This window comes from Cynara cardunculus (assembly GCF_001531365.2).
Source record: "Cynara cardunculus var. scolymus isolate 2C chromosome LG 11, CcrdV1, whole genome shotgun sequence".
NCBI classification, from domain to species: Eukaryota; Viridiplantae; Streptophyta; class Magnoliopsida; order Asterales; family Asteraceae; genus Cynara; species Cynara cardunculus.
The window spans coordinates 15,380,516-15,401,972 of NC_037538.1; the positions used below are offsets into that span (position 1 = coordinate 15,380,516).

The 21,457-nt window shown below is 35.5% G+C and overlaps 2 protein-coding genes across 3 annotated transcripts; both read left to right on the forward strand.

Annotated features, from left to right (window-relative positions):
- Positions 1–1,389: 1,389 nt before the first annotated feature.
- Positions 1,390–4,118, forward strand: LOC112521887 (upstream activation factor subunit UAF30-like). Its single transcript, XM_025130886.1, has 2 exons — positions 1,390–1,684; positions 3,717–4,118. Exons 1-2 carry the CDS (start codon positions 1,451–1,453, stop codon positions 3,840–3,842), a joined length of 360 nt encoding a protein of 119 aa, XP_024986654.1. The 5' UTR covers positions 1,390–1,450; the 3' UTR covers positions 3,843–4,118.
- A 1,681-nt stretch (positions 4,119–5,799) lies between these two features.
- On the forward strand, positions 5,800–20,726 carry LOC112521158 (nudix hydrolase 3-like). 2 transcript variants are annotated; one of them, XM_025129862.1, is made up of 21 exons: positions 5,800–5,963; positions 6,587–6,766; positions 7,019–7,096; positions 8,284–8,380; positions 8,532–8,665; positions 9,169–9,250; positions 11,366–11,452; positions 11,583–11,689; positions 12,831–13,002; positions 13,360–13,577; positions 13,655–13,736; positions 14,307–14,372; positions 16,681–16,758; positions 16,842–16,937; positions 17,024–17,130; positions 17,483–17,651; positions 17,886–17,969; positions 18,794–18,888; positions 18,977–19,067; positions 19,280–19,426; positions 20,313–20,726. In XM_025129862.1, exons 1-21 carry the CDS (start codon positions 5,887–5,889, stop codon positions 20,370–20,372), a joined length of 2,307 nt encoding a protein of 768 aa, XP_024985630.1. In that variant the 5' UTR covers positions 5,800–5,886; the 3' UTR covers positions 20,373–20,726. The 2 variants fall into 2 exon arrangements, with proteins under 2 accessions (XP_024985630.1, XP_024985631.1); XM_025129863.1 differs by lacking the exon at positions 16,681–16,758.
- The last annotated feature ends 731 nt before the right edge of the window (positions 20,727–21,457 follow it).

The window sequence follows — 21,457 nt, forward strand, 5'->3', positions numbered from 1 at the left end:
CCATCATTCTCTTCAAACTCTATTCCTTCTTCACTCTCACGATATTCATCATCTTTCCATATTAAAGTCGTTTTTATTTGTACCTTATAATTTGACACCCATTCCCAAGGATGTTGTTCCCAAGAACATTGTTATTCAAATACAACATCCTTACTTACGACTATTTTCTTTGTCTTGGGATCAAATAATCTATATCCTTTGACCCTAGGGGTCATTTGGTTTGCGGAATTCGAAAGAATTTGATGAAATTAGAATGACAAATTCCTTTGACGAAATTCCAATTCCTTTGTTTGGTTTATATCTTGAAATGGATGGAATCCTTCGAATTCCATGTAAATTCCACAAATTAATGAATTAATCATCCCTAGTCATAATGGAAAGAATTAAATTCCATCACCACCCACCACGACCATGCTACTATTGTTCATCATACCCAATCCCTAACCCCCCACCACCACCATGCCACTACTATCGCCCCCATCCACCCACCATAATCACCATGCCACTACTTTGTCATCACACCCACCCATCCCCTGATCTCTCACTGGACATCGCTACTACGACCATGCTACTACCGTTACTGTCACGCCCCTAACCTAACCCCTACCATCATACCATTATTGTCGCCGTTACAACTGCCACTCACCCCTACCTCAACCCACCATTCACTACCATGTCACTATTGTCGTCGTCATACCCGCTCACTATGCCACCACCGTCGTCATGACTGCTACCACCCTGCCACCCATCCCCACCGCCTCGTCCTGCCGCCCTACCCCTAAGACCCCCCACCCCCACACCCCTATTGTCGCCTTCATAACCGCCACTCACCCCGCACCCCACCCTACCCCAACCCACCACTAAACAACATGTGGCTATTGTTGTCGTCATATCCACCCACTCCTAGGCCCAGCCATCCGACCACTATCCCACCACTACCATCGTCACAACTACCACCCTGCTACCTACCCAACTGTCTTGTCCCCCCCCCGCCCCACCTTACCCTACTCCAACCCACTACTAACCACCATCCTACCATTGTAGTCGTCACAGCTACCATCCGATGCCCTAGTCTAGCTCCGCCCCTACTGCCTGCCCCCAACAACCCCCATCTATATAGTTTCAATACTTATTCTACTCTGATATCACTTGTCAATTACGAAGAAATATATAAAATACACAAAGATAGAGAGCTCAAAAGCCTTTTAATTTTTTTGTTTTGCTCAACAAAGACTCCTTAAATAGAGTCTATAGAGTTCCTTGATGAATATGAGGGCTTGTTCAAGGGGTGTATTTGCAATTTTAACATTAATCAGGGGAGAAAGGGAAAAATAAGCATTAGCTCAAACGCATTACTACTGGCTTCCCTCCATTTTCATCGACTTCTAGGGTTTTTCTACAGGAGTGTTTTTGCGAAAATCGAGGAATTCTGAGAAGTAAACGCGCAAAAATGGCGTGGTCGATTCGGGCTTTGGGTCAAGGTTATAGAGTTTTGATGGCAGCCGCCAACAGCTCCGCCACCGTCGCAGCCACTGCCACCGCACCCAAGCGGGGCCGCCCTGCCGGTATTCTAAAAGTGGTACCTGTGTCACAATCTCTGGGAGAGTTCCTCGGCGTCACGGAAGTCTCTCGAACCGACGCTGTGAAGAAAGTTTGGGAATACATCAAGCACAATAACCTCCAGGTGATTCATAAACGTGATTCCAGTTTTATCATTTTATTTCATGTTCCTATAAAATATGTACACTGTCTGATTGAATGCCTAGAAACTTGATATTGTTTTTGGTTTCTACCTGATTTTCGTGTTTATGTGACCCTGCTTTCTGTTGTTTAGTAGTTTGCTATGGCTGCCAAGGAAGGGTTCTACTGACCCGATCATCAATTTAAAGATCGTAGAAATTTTGATCTCTGTGATTCAAGCCTTCTTACAAAAGAAGCCAGAGTTGCATATATTTCCTTTTTGTGTTATAGATCCCAAAATTTCCTGAATATTTGTTTCTTTTCGAAGGCCTGTGGTCGCAACCCCTGGTGCTCAAAGTGTCTCTTTGGCACTAAAGTCCTCGAGTCACTTTCCAGTTCTTTGGCCCTAAAGTCCTCGAGTCACTTGCCAGTCCTTTGGCCCTAAAGTCCTCGAGTCACTTGCCAGTTCTTTGGCCCATACCCTTACAGGGGCTGTGATCTTTTTGTTATGATAATTGAACCATTGTTTCTTTAGTGATGTTTCTTTGTGTAGACAAATTAGAAGTTGATTCTTTGAAATAATAGGCGTTCGTTGAGGAAGTAGATGCAAGTTCTAGTGAACACATTATGCACTTATCATCAGCCACACTTTTCCCATCTTATTTTCTTAACAAGTCGTTGCTAGTTCATATGGCATTTTTCTTCGCATTTGGTAGCTGTGGGATTTACAATCTCATATAGACCAGAATGTATTTTCATTGTTCTTATATAAATAACCGATGGACTTGGTTTTACATGAATGCTACTGGATGCTATTACAAGAGAATAATACGATACTGAAATTGTATTTTTATGTTCATGAATGTATGCATGTATACAGTGTAAGATAATTCGAACAACTAAAACTTGAAAAGCTTCGTAAAGAGTGGACAGCTTTTCAATATTTCATTTTTTCCAACACCAAAGGGAAAATATATCGTACAATAAATTACACAAATAGTCAATGTCTCTGTCTAAATTATCATCGTGACTCCATTTTAGTGAAGTTTTCAATGCAAAAGTTTTTGTGCCCAGGAAGCTTGATCTTTTCTCAAACAATCCTCATATTTGACACACTTTTCACAAGCCAGGGGTCGTCATGAAAACATCCACTCTACTATTTGAGGTAGAGAACAGGTCTGCCTACATCTTACCCTAACCTGACGCCACCTTAAGGAGGGATATACTTGGTTTGGTTTGGTTTGGTTTGGTTTTTATAGATAATGATGCGGTCAGTGGTGTATATGTTTGTTATATTAACAATTTATCTTGGTTATATCAACTCATGACTTCATCAAGCTCTCTGAAATAACTTCTGAACATTTTTTGGCTTCAAATAATGTGGATTCGGAGAAATAAATAATTTTCCAGATTAAATGCTTATAATCTCAAAAACAGCATGCCTTCTTATGCTTCTTTCGGATGTGCAGCCAAGGTTTATGTCTAGTATGCATGAACAGGATCATTTTCATTCTAACAGGAAGTTTTTTTTACTATCGATTCCCTTGGTTAATGAGGATTTCATAGCTCTTTTAACTCTCATGATATCTTCAAAGTATATAAACTTAAGTGCAACCCCTTCATGGTGTTGTAGTTCTATAAATTTTTCCAACCATTGTTCTTGGTTGTCATCAAGCGTACCATCTTTATCGTGGAATGCAAAAACAAAAGCACAAGAATTCATACACATGGGGTATTTTGGATGAATCTGTGGATATAAAATGCAAACATGACATTGTAGACACTTTTGCCCAAGATCACCCAATATTGCAAAGTAGTGTTCTTTGCACTTTTACAAGATTGATGGTTTTGTTTGTAGCATTTCAAAAGGTTAATCATTGTGATTATATATCCCTCATTCCCAGTTGATTTTGCTGATTTAGTCCTCTTGTAGAACTGTCCATAAGCTCTATTGTAGATTGACATATATGACATATATATATATATATATACACACACACACACATTACATTAATATATATCTGTGAACTGTGCAGAACCCATTGAACAAGAAGGAGATCCTATGCGATGCCAAATTGAAGACGATATTTAATGGGAAGGAGCAAGTTGGGTTCTTGGAGATTGCCAAGTTGTTGTCACAGCACTTTGTCAAGTCTAGCTGATTGTGGTAACGAAGACCTGCTTGAAATTTTGTTATATCATTTGTCTGTGGATTTCGGGCTCTGAAATATGGTGTTGGCGGATAGACGACATCCTGTTTTGAGTGGTTATATGCTACCGCCATCACTTTTTGGTTTCGGTCGAAATTTTAACCTACTTGTCAATGTGGCTGGCTTCTAATGTAAAACTAGAGGCATTCTAGTGCATGAAACTTTTAAACCTTTTCTGTTAGTGTACCATATGGTGTTACATCAGCAATGTATAAACTTTTTTAAAATATTTACCTTTCAATCCAATGGATGATTGGATGGGATCGGATCGATCTCATCCATTGGTTATGCATTATATCAGATTGGAATTTCTTCAAAGTGGTTAGTTTCTTGTGTTGCAAGTGCAATTGCAATTGCAAGCAGGCGATATAAAGCATGTAAAGTAAATTAAATAACTAATCATAAGAGTATAAAGTATAATTAATTATAATTTATTTATGGTTTGTCTCTAATTTCCTTAACTTGTTATTTCAAAACCTTAAAAATAATCTATCTTCCATGGTGCAGCCTCCAACCAAAACCAAAACCAAAACCAATCTCAAACTTGTTCTTGAGTTCTATTTTTTCAGCCATTGTTAGAGGAATCCATTTATATAGCGAAAGATGAGCATCGTTTTCATTACGACTGTTAGAACAAGAATTTCCATTACTACTAACCGTAGCTTGGTGATGACTGATGACGATGATGGTTATCACTGGATGTGGCGGTGGCTGTGTTAGGTGGCGTTACGTGGACCCACTTCCTTACTGGGCTGTGGACATGGTGGGATGGTTCGTAGTGAGTCGAGGATCGATCAAGTCGTGCCCCAACTTCCTCCCCTGTTTTCTGGTGAACTTAACACCAACCTCTTCTCTGCCAAATTGTACGACCCACCGTCGATTTTGGTTTTAGGTGTGCACATTGTCATCTCACCATAAAATAAAATCAACATTTGCAGAGTGTGCATAATGTGTGATGTTGGCCCTAGTTTACAGTATTTATATATTGTAAGGCAGTACAACAATCTTTTAATAATGGTGTTGAGAATGTGATCACAATATTTATGTCGTAGGGTTGTATAATATATTGACGATGATGATAAGAGAGACGAAATTTGTAAATACCCGTAATACTCTTTTATTAATCAAAATTACTAATTTTTTAATCTATATTATCTTATAAACCAGATTTATCAAAAGTTTTAAAAACAATTTTTAATGCCCAAAGTATTATACATTTATGCACAAAGTCTTAAAAACAACTCATAATGCATTAACTACTATTGCTTTATACATTCAGTGTTAAAATCTCTTAATCTACAATTAAAATAACAACTTGCACATTATTACCTTTTCTTCTCATGTTCCCAAGATACTTTTGACACCTTCCACTCATGCCTTCACCCTCTCATCACCTCCATGTCTTCTCCCCATCCCTCAAGGTGATATTCAAATTGATATTCACCATAAGTTATTAAAAGTTCTCATTCAATTGCTATAGAACTCTCGGTCTCGGTCTCGATCTCTTGATTCTTTGCTCTTGGTGTAAATCAAACAAAACTGTGGAGTCGTTTAAATATGTTGGATTTTAAATTGTCATGCAGTTTTTTTCATTGATAGACTGTAATTGGACCAATAACTCTTATTTATTCAAATTGTATTAATATGTAAAACCAAGTGTAACTCAATGAAGCTTCAAAATTGTTAAAATTCACGGCTCCCGTCGTCTTACACGGATACACAACAACTAGTTTAATATAAATTTATGTCTTAAAATAAAAAATTGAATGTTTCCATGAATTATCAAGTTTTTAAAAAAAAACCTGCGTATTTTAGGGTGGGTCAATGCTTAGAACGTTCAATATACTCATTTTAAAAGACGAACTATAATGAGACATTCTTTATTTGGGAAGGTGGCAATTTTCTGTAAAGATTCTTCTGCCCATCTCTATCATACAGACATTTAGACTCCATTGAATTGAAAGCAAGCACACAAGAAACGCATCCATACAACGAAATGGGCAATACTACTGAAGAAGAACACTTCGACGTCCTCACTGAAACTGGTCAGAAAACTGGATTCTCCAAAGCCAGGTCAGATTCCTTTACTCTTTTCATATTCTAATTCTTTTCTTTCATTTCCGATTTTGAATCTCAGGACAACTTCACTTGTAATCAACATATAATGGGTCTTGGCTTTCATTACTCCTCCATTAATCAACTACTTGAGAGTTTCTGTAAAAAACTTCTTATTGTTTGATGGGTATTTTGTTGGGTTTTGGAGAAATTTTGGATAGCGTGGAAGTTCCAAACAGATTCTCCAGATTGAAGTAGAATTGGTCTTAAGTTTCTTCAAGCTTATCCATAACAAATTCACATGTGAAGAGTGATAAGCTTGACGTCATTGGAGTATATGTTGGACGAGGATCACAATTGTTAAGGGTTTTTCTTTGATATATTTCTAGGGATTTCTGATCGTGCTAGAACTCATAATCCTCCATGATTATGATGCCTCGATACTTTTTCGTTTCTACTTTCTATTTAGACTGTTCATATATTTTTGCTATGATTAGACATTGGGCCTGTCTGTTTATGGTTCCTTTTTATGATCTTAAAAAGAAGTTGCTTCAACTTTTGTAAGTAAAAGATGAAAATCTATTTTGGGATTGAAATGAATGATGATACTTGTCTGATCCGTTACTTCATCGGATGTACAGGGGATTGGTTCACAAAGATGGAGATTACCATCGAGCTGTTCACGTGTGGATTTTTGCTGAAAGTACCCAACAACTTCTTCTCCAGCAGCGGGCTGTTTGTAAAGATGCATGGCCTGGATTATGGGATATCTCTAGTGCTGGTCATATATCTGCTGGGGATGCATCCCTTATCACGGCCAGGTAAATTATTGAACTCTCCGGAAAGCAATTTTTGGACAAAGTTGTTGACTGGTTGGGATAATTATTGATATAACTAATGAATCGTATGAAATCGAGTATTGGTTTATGATAAGAAGCTTTGAAATAGGTTTTATAATTGTTTGTGCAAGAAATCGGGAGGAAGTTTTGGATATTATTTTTGAAAGTTATCCCCCCCCCCCCCAATCACATCTCGAATGGTTTGTGGCGATTTTGAAAGTTGTATGTTTGCAGGAGAGAGCTTCAAGAAGAGCTTGGTCTAACCCTGCCAATGGATGCCTTTGAATTACTATTTGTTTTCCTGCAACAGAGGTAGACTTTCGTTGATTGGCTGCCAATTTACTTATAAGTTTCTGTTCTTATCCGATAGTAGGGACCTTATTTGTTGTATATGGATTTTTTTACTAAGGGGGACTCGGTTAGTAGAGAAGTTCTATCCTAAAGATTTCATGAGAAAATAATTCCGAAGATGCAACTTCTAAGTTATGATATGGATGTCGTTCAAAATGCAGATTATAAGCAATTGAAATCTATTTTAGAACTGTGTCAATGGTTGGTAACGACTAGAAAAGAAACCACTTTTAATCTTATTTTTATAAGTCATTTTAGAAATGAATATTATGAAAACAAGGATAAGGAATAAAATGGAAGAATAAGTTTTTGAACGACTCATTGGTTTTGTTTATCGAATGGGAAAGTGCTAAGATTAGTTTGGAGGAAATTCTGCGAAATTTCAAAGCCGCCAAAGATTGACGAGTTCCACTTTGACGAAAATGATAGGCGTAGGTATATCCAAGAACAAACAATTTTGATAGGAAAGATCCGGCTGTTAACCGATTGGTCGTAGGTTCGAATCCTACTTGAGGAGATTTGAAAATCACCGTCACTGATGTTTGACATTTTCATATTAAATGTCTTGTTTTAGAGTTTTAAGATGAATGTTATAGTTTGATAATGTGATTTGTGTTTTTGAAAATATATAAGAGAATAGTTCTGGCCATCATGGTTAGAAGGCTTGTGTTCTGCCACTGAAGGAGGTGCTTGGTTGGGGGTATTAAGGGGTGAGAATTGGGAATGAAAATGAATAATGGCTTTTGGTTCAATATAATGCAATGAATGATTATTTAAAAGAATCAAGATGGTTTGTAGTAGCCAATTGAAGGTATTCCATTCTGTATCGTTTCTCCGATGAAATGAATAAAAAAAGACTTGGAAGTTGTACCTTCTTAGGTGTATATTAATGTAGAATGATCATCTTTCACTTGTCAAATGCGTTTATGTGTTGATTTCTTACTTATTTTCACTATGTATATACACACACACACATCATTTTAGTATTTTTAGTGAGTTTTTTTCTTTAAATTCATAATGTTCTGCCAACTTGTATTCTTCTGTTACTTTTTGTTCGTTTCTGCTTGTGCCTGTTCTTATTCTACAGAGATTAAATGCTATTATTTTTGTTCATGAAATGCATTCATTGTCTTTGCATGTTATTGCAGTGTCACAAATAACGGTAACTTCATCAATAACGAATTCGATGATGTTTATCTGGTGACAACAGTAGACCCAATTCCCTTGGAGGCTTTTACTCTTCAGGTGATGGATAATTCAGTCGTCGTTTATTCTGGGCATATATATATATATATGTGTGTGTGTGTGTGTGTTCATCGCTAGTTCGCTAGACTGCATAAGCATTGATTGATCTAAACAATTGAAATCTAAACATGTGGTCATTCCTTTTGTCTAGGAATCTGAAGTTTCTGCGGTTAAATATATTTCCATTGAGGAGTATAAGCAGGCAGTTGTTAAAGAAGATCCTCAGTATGTTCCAGTAAATGTAGATGGACAATATGGTCAACTATTTGACATAATTAACAAAAGGTACATCATTAAGCATGCGGGCACTCTTATTCATTTTCAGGTTTGGAATATTTTGCTGATAACACATGGATGAAAAATGTGGCTATAGGGAAACTTTAAGGATGTACTGTTTGCTATGAAAGGACTACAAAGATTACTTATTTTCTTACATCTGTAGGATATTCTTGGAATGATAAAGTCTTCATTGAAACTGCATTTGAAGCGTTATGAGTGGTTTGTATGAATAAAAAAGAATACCATGTTGAAAACATGTTTTTACCATTCAGAGAATTGCATGATAAGCTTCAATTTTCTATATTGTGTAATAAGCCAGACAGTTACTGGGGATAAGTATAGTGCTGACCCATGTTCCACAAACATGTTTGAATTCAGCTGGTATAGTGTAATAAGCCCTGTCTAATCGGAGAACCATAATTGTTTCAAGTCCAGCTCAATCCTAATTTATCAAGTTGAATAGTTTGCATACTTGCTTATACCTCTACTTCTTTGTTAAACTATTGTAGGTACCAGTGTGATGTGGAAGCACGGAGTTTGGATCTTCAAAAAAAGCTAAACCGTTATGCTCCTTTCTCACTTAGTGCAGAGGTTGTATTCTCCTATCTTCGTTCTTTTGGGTACTGTTAAACCCTCACAGATTGGATTCATACATCTACATGCCACAAAAGCCTTTTTTTTCATCCATACATACACAAATATATATAGGCCTGTAAACGAACCGAACGAACACGAATGGGGTCTTGTTCATATTCCTTCGTTTAAGTTAACCGAACAAACGAACGAACATGAACATTAAACGAACAAACATTTTAGGTGTTCGTTCATTTGTAAAGTAGGCATGTTCGTGTTTGTTCATGTTCGTTAGTTAAGATGCTAAACGAACGAACATAAATGAACAAACATAAACGAACAATTTTAAATGAACATAAAAGAACATAAATAAAGTAATGGACTAAATTTAAATAAAGGCCCACATTTGATTAGCCCAAAAATGTATTTAATTCTTTATGGGCCAAGTTTCAAGATTTAAAATTTCCTTATATGTAAATAAAAGTTTATATGTATGTATGTATATATATATATATTAAACGAACATAAATAAACGAAAGTAAACGAACATAAATGAACAAACAAGACATTTGTTCTTGTTCGTTCGTTTATCTAAACGAAAAAAAACTTGTTCATGTTCGTTCATTTACTAAATAAACGAACTTCCCGCCGACGGTTCATGGACAGTTTGCTGAACGTTCAGTTCGTTTACATGCCAATATATATACATACATATACATATATACATACATATATGTACATACATATATATATATATATATATACATACATACATACATACATACATACATACATACATACATATATATACATACATATATATACATCGGGCCTCAAAATTAATTAACATATAATAAAAAGTAGCCCCAATTAATTACATACATATTTATTCTAGTTTTTATTATACATAAGGTTTTCACAAATGAGGGTGGTTTGCAATTGATCGCTCAAAATGCGAGAATACTTTTAGGCCTCAAAATTAATTAACATATAATAAAAACTAAAATAAATGAAAATTAATTGGTATTTATCCATAATTTTTTGTTATCCTAGATTTATCCTTATCTCTTAAATTTTGTTATTATCATCGGAGACTTTTTATGTCGATGTGTCTGTTGTCGATAATGATGTGATAATATTGTGATAATTATCTGATTTTACCATGATAATAATGTGATAATGATTTGATAAGTTGAAGACTTTTTATGAGGTGATTTTGATGTGATAATCATCTAATAATTATATGATTTTTGTTGTAATAGTGATGTGATAATGTTGTGATAATTGAAAACCAATGATGATCACATCTACATTCATTGCTCTGTCTGTTCATTATGTGATTTTGTTGTGATAATTATTTAATACCGGTTAACATATTATATGTATGTGATTTTAGAGATAAGGATGTCACCAAAATTACAGATAAATTGAAAATCACATGATTATCCTTAATTAATTAGTTTATTTTCTTTTAATTTTAATTATGAGTTAAGTAATTTGGAGGTCCATAAATGTTCTCGCATTCTTGTAAAACAGAGGTGTTCTCATTTGAACCTCCACCTATACACACACACACACATATATAGGGAGGTTTCAAGGGAAAACCTTCATAACCATTCATCTATATGATATGCACATGTGCATACAAGTAATTGAAGCTGTTTCTTGGTTTCTATGCACGTGTGCATGTTATGCACATTTGTATGCCAGACAAATTACTTACAAAGTACTTGTATGCACATATGCATAATATATAGATGAATGGTAGGGTGTCCCTCAGTTCCTTCTTTTTTTGCGGTTTTTCTCTGAACCTGAACCTAACCCTATATATATATATAGAGAGAGAGAGAGAGAGAGAGATAGAGAGTGAGAGAGGGAGGATCAAACGAGAATAGTAACTAAATAAGAGAATACGAAAACGGCCAAATCATGTGCAAACTCACTTGTGATTCTACATTAACGGTCGACAAAAGGGCGTGCGGGCGACATGGCCTGTGTATATATATATATATGTGTGTGTATATATATCATCTCAACCTCCTATGGCGTGTCCCTTTGTATAAATTTGATCATTCCTGTATGCTGTAATGGAACTGGAAGTTCGGAATTTTATCTAAATCTTGTATGACACAGTTGACAGGCCTGACGGAAGGGGACAAGGAAGCTCTGGTTTTACTCATTCATGCTGCAAGAATGATGGATGACATCTTCCACCAGCAGGTATGTCTTATTGAGTTCATACCAACTTCTGGTTATATTGATCTGGTGCATATGTAATTTAATAAGTTTGATGGATGTGAAAGGCTTTGATAGAATGTTATTTATTTGCTCTTGCTTGTTCTTGAATCAGGTTTGGTGCAGCAATCCGTCTCTTAGGGAATGGTTAAAGGGGCGTGCTTCAATGTCCCAATTCGACAATTTAAAATGGCTTTATTATTCAATAAACAAAAGTCCATGGTAAGACCTTTCCTCCACAAGTGCCATGTAAGATTTCTCCGATAAGATATCATCTTCATATCTTTGATAACTATCCTCCTTTATTAATTTGTAACTAACCATCCACTTAAAAAATTAGCATAAGTGGTATTTTTCAGAACAATGTTATTAATGTAATGAAATCATGAAATCTGTTTTTAAACCTGAATTGGCGTCACTTTTCCTTATATGCCAACTCAAAATGAGTCCTCTTTTGAAATAAAAAAATTCTTGTTGAACATTTACAATGGTATTTCTTAGAAGTAATGATGTTTAATCCTCTTTGGAAAAGCACATTTGAGGGTGACATGGCACCTACTTGTGCACAAGGTAAACAATGAGCTTATTATGGGGAACTATCTTACAATTTCCTAATATGCAGATGGTGTCATAAAAAATGTTTACTAAATTTACACTGGGTGGTCAAAACTAGATAAAAAATCAACATTGAGTTTATACCATATGTTGGTGATTTCAGTGAATCATCTGGCCTTTTGGTTTAATTGGATTCACAAAAGAACGAAGAGGTTGGTTGGCAATTAAGCTATAATATGGGTTAGGAGGTGCGTAGTGCACACTTGTATAAGCTATCTAGAACTCGAACCCGAGATCACCAGATGTCGCCATATGGAAGAGGTCAAGGGGGCCACGCCCCTAGCACGGTTAAAGGGGGGCAGAACCCACTGATGCCACTAGTTTGTAACTGCTCTGTAATCTCTTGTAATCGCTCAATAACTGCTCAATTGCAGTAACCATTTACCTTCTAAAGGTAGATTCATTCTTGGTTTTAGTGCACAAACCCTTATGAATTTCTCTGTGTTTACTGCTCTCGATTTCTGCCTAAATCGAGAGTGTGAAAATTGAGATTATCCTCGAGTAAAAATTTCATGTAACCTAGGCAGATACATCGGTGAAATATTACTCAAGGAAAGTGATTTTTCTACACATCTTAGATTCTTATCCAAGTCTTTAATGTGATTTCTCATGAACCCTATACCAAATTCCCCAACATTGTGACCAATGACTAAATATGTACAATGCCCACAAAGGATGTTGATTTTCACTTTTGAAATGTCGAACAATCATTGGTGAACCATTGAGTTAAAGTAATTTCCCTTGGCAGGTCTTCCCTTGATGAAAATGAAGCATTTTTGACGACTGCAGACTCTGCCATTAAATTACTTCCTGAAGCAACAAAGCCAATAGGTGGGTGGAAAGGTCTTGAATACAAGACTGCCTTTCCCATACAGAAACCACCTGGTGCCAATTTCTATCCTCCGGACATGGATAAAATGGTATAGTTTTTTAATGTCATATGGTCTGATAGGGTCAAGTTCAAGGGAAAACTGGCAAAGAAATGAAAAAGTGAGTAATACCCTGGTAATCGTTCATCTGGACTGTATACACATGTGCATACAAGTAATTTTTGAGCAATTTTCCCGGTATGCACATGTGAATACCATGTACACGTGCATAAAAACCAAGAAACAACTTCAGTTACTTTTATGCACATGTGCGTACCGTCCAAATGAATGGTTACCGAGGTGTTTCTCAGTTTTTCATTTTTTTGAGGTTTTCCCTTGAACCTCCCTCTGGTCTGATATTCAGTTAAATATTCTAACATGGTGGATCATATTTCTATCTCGTCTCAGGAATTTGAATTGTGGACAAAAGGGCTTTCAGATGATGAAAAACAAGATGCATCTGGATTTTTCAGTGTAGTTAGAAGGCATAGAGATTTTTTATCCAATAATATAGTTAGTTCTGCCAGTGATCTCTATAGCATCCCTTATTCTCAAGAATATTCTGCATTTCTTGCAAAAACTGCCGAGTTATTGCATAAAGCAGGCGATTTGACAAGTTCACCTAGGTAGAGGGGTTCTTAAATTTTGAGTTGCCGGATTTTAAGAAGGTATCGGCTTTTAATGTCATTCGTGCTTTTTATAGTTTGAAGAGACTGCTACATAGCAAGGCTGATGCTTTCCTTTCAAATGACTATTATGACTCGGATATAGCCTGGATCGAATTGGTTAGCCACTTCATTTCCACATACATTTCTTTTCATTTATTGGTTTTCTATTTTACATGTCGACTTGCAGAAAGTAGGCAAATTCTTGTCTTTCTTGTATGGTAGCAGCCTTTATCCCACATATATTGAATTAGCTTTATGTAAAGCATGTTATGTTAAGAAAAAGTACAAGGGTACTTCAAAGTAGCAACACAACTTTGAAATTTTTTATGCTTTTGCATTTTGGGCGATGAAAGAAATAACGGATTAGTCCTTGTACTTTATGCATTATTTTGTATTTTTTTTCAAAAGAACTAAGAAATACTCATAGAAGCGACATCTGCTTTGAGATTATCCAAAAAATATTAATTCTCTATTGCTTGCATAGACCATAAGACAATGTTCAAGTTAGGCAAATCAAGTTGAAAACTATTAATTCTCTATTGCTTGCATAGACCATTAGGCAAATCAAGTTTAAAGCTTACTTCACTAGAATTGTAAAAACTAGGTTGTTCAAGTTAGTAGATACAACTTTTTCTGTATTTTTTGTTGAATGTTGTTTTAATGGTGTGCATCTTTCCTGATCCTAAGGACTCTAAGGTGGATGTTACTATCGGCCCATACGAGACTTATGAAGATGTGCTATTCGGATACAAGGTATTATATATTTACGTAATCTCATATTCTGTCCTTGCTTATCTTTTCTGCATATCATGCTGCATGTGCTTTAAGTAGTTGGATACACAATCCCAAATTGATTATCTTGTCCTATTAACAATTTCTGTTCTGATCTTAAAAGTAATCATTGGATAATGACGGGATATTTTGTTCTTTTCTTCTGTTCATTGCTTTATCTACCCTATTTTTTTGCAAAAATGATAAGACAATATGTTTGTAAAAATAGTTCAAAGGTCTAAGTTGATAAGAAGTCATGGCTTTTTAACATGCCATGGAATATTCTATAAAGGGAAATGAAAGCTTGGATCTTTACAGGCTCATGCATTACCAGCTTGGTAATGATATATTGGAATGTAGCACCATCAAGTCCCTTTACTTAAACATGTGCTAGGTCCCCCACCCCAAGAGAACATACTTTGGACTGTTAGCTCGGTTGGGACTTCGGGACCCATACATGCAACAAAAGTATAAAATTTAACCTTATCCCAAACAAAGTATCCATGTGAAACATGAAAAGTAAACCAGTAGAACCTAAGTCATACCTTATTAAAGTTTCAAACTTTGTGAAGTAACGACTTCAAAGTTCGCAACTTCAATGCTGAATCTTAAGGCTCGAATGTTCACACCCTCTAATGGTGTCCACATGAACATTGGGTCATGATCAAATCATAGGAATGCCAAGATAAGATTCCGTTATGGTGCTAGCTGTTCTCTCGGAAAAGGGAGAAATCGGCTAACTATTTCAAAGGTTGTGTGATAAAATTCGCACAAACCCTAAACCCTTGGGGTTTGCACTGAAATAGGAGAAAGAGAGGAGAGGGATAGAGAGGAAGGAGTTCTCAGTTGTGTAGGTTCCTTTTATACTCAAAACAAGGAAACTCCAATTGCAACATTCCTTTTAGGCTTATGACTCTTTTCTCTCCCTTAAACCTTTTGTCCTTTTTAGCAATTATTTAATTAATATAATTAACTAAATAATTATTAAGCCCAATTTACCAACACTTCGGTTGATTGATTCCTTATCCAAAACTGTTCTAAGTGTGGATCCCTTTGGGTTTCGGTTTTGTTGGCAATAATATAAATTTCATTTATTATTTTAAGTAATTAGTTGTGTCTAACAACACATCATTACTGGCGGAGTGACAAGAATTAATTGATTCAACAAATAATTAATTCGTGTGGCTATTTTAATGTATACATCGTGCCTCTTTGTCCTAGATGCCTAGATTGGACACAAGACATGGTTCATGTGATTCTCGTTAAATCCAACTTTTGGTTTCTTGATCTTTGGATGTATTGAATAAATTGTATGTCGACTATTTAAGCATGCATGCCTTTTTTTCAGCCTCGTTCCGTCAAGTGGCCTAGAGACATCACTCCCATCATACAAGAGGAACAAATTCTCTCTCTGATCAAGCAAGTCTCACCGCATGATATTGTCATACACCCAACTACTATTCTATCACTTAGTTATATGTGATTATGTCTAGCATTAAAGTAGATGATTCACACATAGTAGCCTTCAAGACATCAAATCAAATGCCGTTTATACAATGACCATATGAAAAACACTTATAACACTCATATAACATCCCTAGTAGTGTTCTCATAGCAGATATGTCCATTTCACAAGTTCATCAACTTGTACCTATATGTAAATTTTATATCCACCATATGAGTTCTTACAAGTGCTAGTCTCAACCGTACTACTTCAACCCAAGCCTAAACTAGTACTTGACCGTAGACTTTTGTGAATAAAATATTTTAAGATTATTATCATGTTCATTTCACAATACAGAGTATAGGAATGAAACATAATAATCATACACTGTCTATATTAATGAATTCATACTCGATGTTTAAAATTACAATCATCTAATAATTTGTTTTTGAGCATATACTAACAAACTCTCGCTTGAAATAAAGGGAACAAAACTCTTTAATTGAGCATCACAAATATAAAATTGCCCGCTTCATAATTTTTGTTGCATTTTGTATTCTTGTTGGTTTTGGTACCAACTCTTGGTGTTGATTTCGATGTGGATCATGAACTGTTATGATTTATTATATCTCAGTATCTAACTTATAAAATCATTAACTTTTGAGTTGGCATACACAACACATTTTTGCGTTCATACTTTTCATCACCCTTGCACTGTCACATGGAGATTGGCAGAAAAATATATTAGAGCCTGAATCCAAAAAAATTGACATTTTATTATCTTGATTATCTTCCTGTAATCGTCTCCTGTGGTAATGAACAAGGCTTTTCTAAGTTTCTCCTTAGGCCACATTTGAGGCATTTGTTGGAGTTCGGGATGATAAAGCAACTGATCAAGTTAAGCTATTTGGGGATCATTTGCAGGTGCAATATTAGATTGATCCTTGATTTCACTTTCATTCAACTTTGTCAACTCTTTCTATATATATAGTTAACCGAAAATGTAGGTTTTGGAGCAAAATCTTCCACTTGATGCCGTCTATAAATCATCAGAAGTGATATCCGCACCTATTCGCGTTGTGCAGCTTGTTTATAATTCTGGGGTGAGTCTTCTGAAAATATAAGGAAAATTGGAAATGAATATTGTTTTCAATTTTGGCATTAGATAATCATTTATATGTTAGTGCAGGATGTGAAGGGTCCTCAAACTGTTGCATTCAATCTTCCAAATGATGAGCGAATAGTAAACGATCGAGGAACATCAATGGTGATGCTGAAGAATGTTTCCGAGGCAAAGTAAAGAAAAAAACCTTTGATCTTACCATTAAGTCTATGTTTGGCAAACTAGCTGATAAGTTGGTTCAAAACCTGGCTGTTAGCAGAAAAACTAGTTGTTGGCTAATAAGCTAGCTGATAAAGCAATGTGACAATGTAAAATGACATGCTGAAAAATTAATTGGAAAAATATAAAGGGTCTAATTGGGAAAAAAGTGGAAAGAAATCTCCCGGATCTTATTGAAACGCTACTTTAAGTAACTTGTCAAAAAGCTAGCTTATGACTAACCAAATTGGGATTTTTCAATAAGCTAAAAAAGAAGCTAGCTTATGGAAAAATGATTTGATAGATGAGATTGCTTCTTTTAAGCAGGTTCAAGCTTATTCTTCAGCCTATAGCTGATGTATGTATTATAAAGGAACAGCGGGAACTGGTGGATTTCGACTCTTTCTTCACTCACACAATTTGCCATGAATGCTGTCATGGGATAGGACCACATACCATAACACTTCCAAATGATCAGAAGTCTACTGTGAGATTGGTCAGTTGGGTCTCTTTTATTTATTACCAATTTAGTGCTTCTTGTTTCTCTTTTTACAACTGATTAGAAATGCGTACTACAAGACTTCGGCTGATATTGAATACCATGCAAGATAAAAAGAGAACAATATATGTGATTTTTTTTTCACTTCTTTTAATGAGAGATAAAGTTCATGAAATTGTTGTGTTGTAATAAGTGTAATCACTTTATTTCTTCTTGTATATGATGAAACAGGAGCTACAAGAACTTCATTCGGCTTTGGAAGAAGCTAAAGCTGACATTGTTGGCCTCTGGGCCCTTAAATTTCTTATTGATAAGGTCAGTATTTTGATATACTATCTTCTTTTATCACATTGAAATGAGTGGAACAAAAATCCGTGACGGTACAAGAATTGGTGAATTACTAAACTACCCTTGTCAAATTAAAACCCTAAAACCTTCCGCACGAGTCTTTCACCCGCCTACTCACTCTCGCTCGTCCAGTCCAATTCAGTCCTGTCCGCTTACCAAATGTACATTGTGATACATGATACAATCATACTATTGAATATAATTCAACCAAATCACTCATCAAAATTCTCTCTATTTCATATTAAAAATTAAACTTATGTTGCTGTTTCATATGGTTTAATCTCCTCATGTTTTAGGATGAAAGGGTGCTAGAAATCCTTTTCTCCAGTTGGTTTTTTTTTTTTGCTAGATTTGTTGGGCATTTAGGTTTGAATAGTCTCAAAGTCTGCAGTACTCGTTCTTATGTTGTTGGACACTTGGGTTCTAATAGAATGATCCATTTGACAACTTAAAACTTTATTTAAATCACTATGATAAAATATGCTGCTCCATGATATCTATTGTTCTGACTAGATGCACAAGGTCTGGGCTTTTTTGGGCTTGGGCCTTCTAAGCCTGTTTTGAGCAAGCAAAACAAAGCTTGGGCTTTCAAAAGCTCAAGCTGGTTCAGGCTTTCGGTGTGAAAGTGGGCTCGATCGGGCTTTTTCAGGCTGGGTTTTTTTGGGCTTGGAAAAAAAAATACTTGGCTTGATCGGGTTTTTTATTCGGCTTGGGTCTGAACCCGGGCTTACTAGGACCATGCTTTTTTTTTTGTACATCTGTAGTTCTGACGATCTCTTTTGGTTGACCAGGGTTTACTTCCAGAGAGCCTCGTCAAGTCCATGTATGTTTCTTTCCTTGCAGGTTGTTTCCGATCAGTACGCTTTGGGTTAGAAGAAGCTCATGGGTAATCTGTCTAGCCATCTACTTCTTTTAATTAAATTAAATGGCTTTTCTTTATCCTTTCTTAATGATGTTCTTGAATTTTCCATCAGAAAAGGACAGGCACTACAGTTTAACTGGTTATTCGAGAAAGGGGCCTTTGTTTTACATCCTGATGAAACGTTCTCAGTTGACTTCGATAAAGTATGCTTATCCAAACTCCTACCTTCGACTTGCACACTTTTGTATTTGTATGTTATTGTTTACTCTTAGCCAGCTTTTCAAAATTATATCTTATCTGACTTTCTCTCTTTGAGGTAGAAGTCAAGTATACGTACATCTTACCCTCCCCGGGCCCCACCTCCAAGTGAGATATTCTGGGTTTGTTTGTTTAACTTTTTCACTCGTCCTAATAGATTGAAGATGCAGTCGAGAGCTTAAGTAGGGTTATACTAACGACACAAGCAAAAGGCGACAAAGAAGCAGCCCAAGAACTTCTAGCAAAATATTGTGTGATGACAAATCCTTTGAAAGTTGCTTTGGAAAAATTGGAAATGGTTCAGGTAAACTACAATTGCCGTCATTCCTCAACTTTATGGCTTTCTTGCAAAATTCCAATGTATTGACCAAAGGGCCACTGGCCTACCGGTACCCCATAACCCCACCTTCTTGGAGGTCAGGGGTTCAAGTCTCACCAAAGGTGGGACGTGTGTTAGTTTAATGTTCTGTATATGAATATTATACACTTGTAGAAAAAAAAAATCAACATATTGATTTTGGACCGTAGATTTCCACTTATATTTACTATTGATGGGCATTTTAGGCATTAGTTATAATATCTTTATTCAAAAATGTAGCCAAACATTGAATTTTTTTGTGGGATGATCGGAGTATTTTGCAAAAAGGGTATGACGCCACCCTGTGGACTGCCCCCCACTGCCATCATGGGTGTGGTAAATAGCGTGTCCCAAGGGGGGTTATGTTCGTGAGTAACCTTCTTCCATAGTTTTATTTTAATTGCATGACCTCCTGACAGATTTTGAGGCATTCTTGTGTTAGGAAAAAAACATTTTTTTTGTTAGGTAGAGACGTTCTTAATTATGTCAGAAGGTCGTGCATTTAAAAAATATATATAGCAGAAGGTTATTCTTCTAAATAACCCGTCTCCTTAGGCAAGTAGGCCTCGAGTCGAACCTCAAACCTCCCACTTATTCAACAAGAATGCCCACCTCCTTACCTGCATACACTATTCAACTTCCATTCAGTATGGGAAGCGGAGTATGGGAAGCGGATGTATTCTTTTTCTCAATAGCTCCATTTTTCTTTGTTGCTCTTTCGGCATGATTTATAGTGGTATTTCACATATATTTCAGGATTTTGCTTCCAATTTTGCCCCCAAAATCATATGTTTAGCTCCCCAACTTGATCTGTATTTTGGGAAATTTGCAGGTTCCTGTGGATATAACACCAGAGTTTCCAATTGTTGATGAATTACTTGGAAAGAAGTAAATATAAGCTTCCCTTTCTTCCTTCCCAATTTGATATGTTTGATGGCATTCTTCACGAATCTTGCAAGTATTTTCATGAAAGTGGAGCCTAATTCATAGCCATAGCCAACGAATTATGTGTATGTGTTACTTTGGTTTGGTAATGACAGAGAAGCCAAAGGAACACTTTATTCAATGATGTTGTAATTACGATTAGCTTGTTTGAGAAATGGGTTTTTGTGTTACCAGTAAATCTTATAGAAAAAGGTGAAACAAAGATTGACCCATTAAAACCTAAAAGTTTTATATTATTAACAGTGTACTCGCGTGATGCAGCGAGATACATCTTGATTTTAATGTCGTTTTATATTTTGGGTCTATCGATGTTATAATGCGATTTTATGTGGTTTTTATTTTTAAATGAAATATAAAATTGAAAATATTATATAATTTTGAAAAAAAGAATAAGTGACATTAATATCAAATTAACTATTTAAAAGTTCGTTTTTGTGTAATTTATTTAATTTAATTTTTTTATTATAATTTGTTTGAAGTTTAATAACGAACTAATTTATTCCCGGATTCATAAAACAATTTATTAAAATAACTAGTTGTGTACCCGCGCAATGCGGCGGAAGCCATGAATTTTAACGATTTTGAAGTTCCACTGATTTTATAAGTACATATTAATACAATTTAAATAAATAAGAGTTATGGTTCCAATTACAGACTATCGATGAAAAAAAATTGTATGACAGTTTAAAATTCAATATATTTAAACGACTCCATAAATGTGTTCGATTTACACTAAGAGCAAAGAACCAAGAAACTTGAGTTTTAAAATAAACACTCAAAACCAATAAAAAAAACTACAAATTTGACAGATCATAAGTCAAAGACCAAAAAAGATGGGTTTTAGAATGAAATTTCAACTGCTTACCTTCTTTCTTGTTCAGAAACTCAGATTAAGGTTGAATTAATACATGTATATATATATATATAAATATATATATATTTCAAAAAAACCCAAGAACATATTAATTCAAAACATATTATACAGTGCAATTTAGACAGCCTAACCCCAAAATATATAGTATATATATAAAT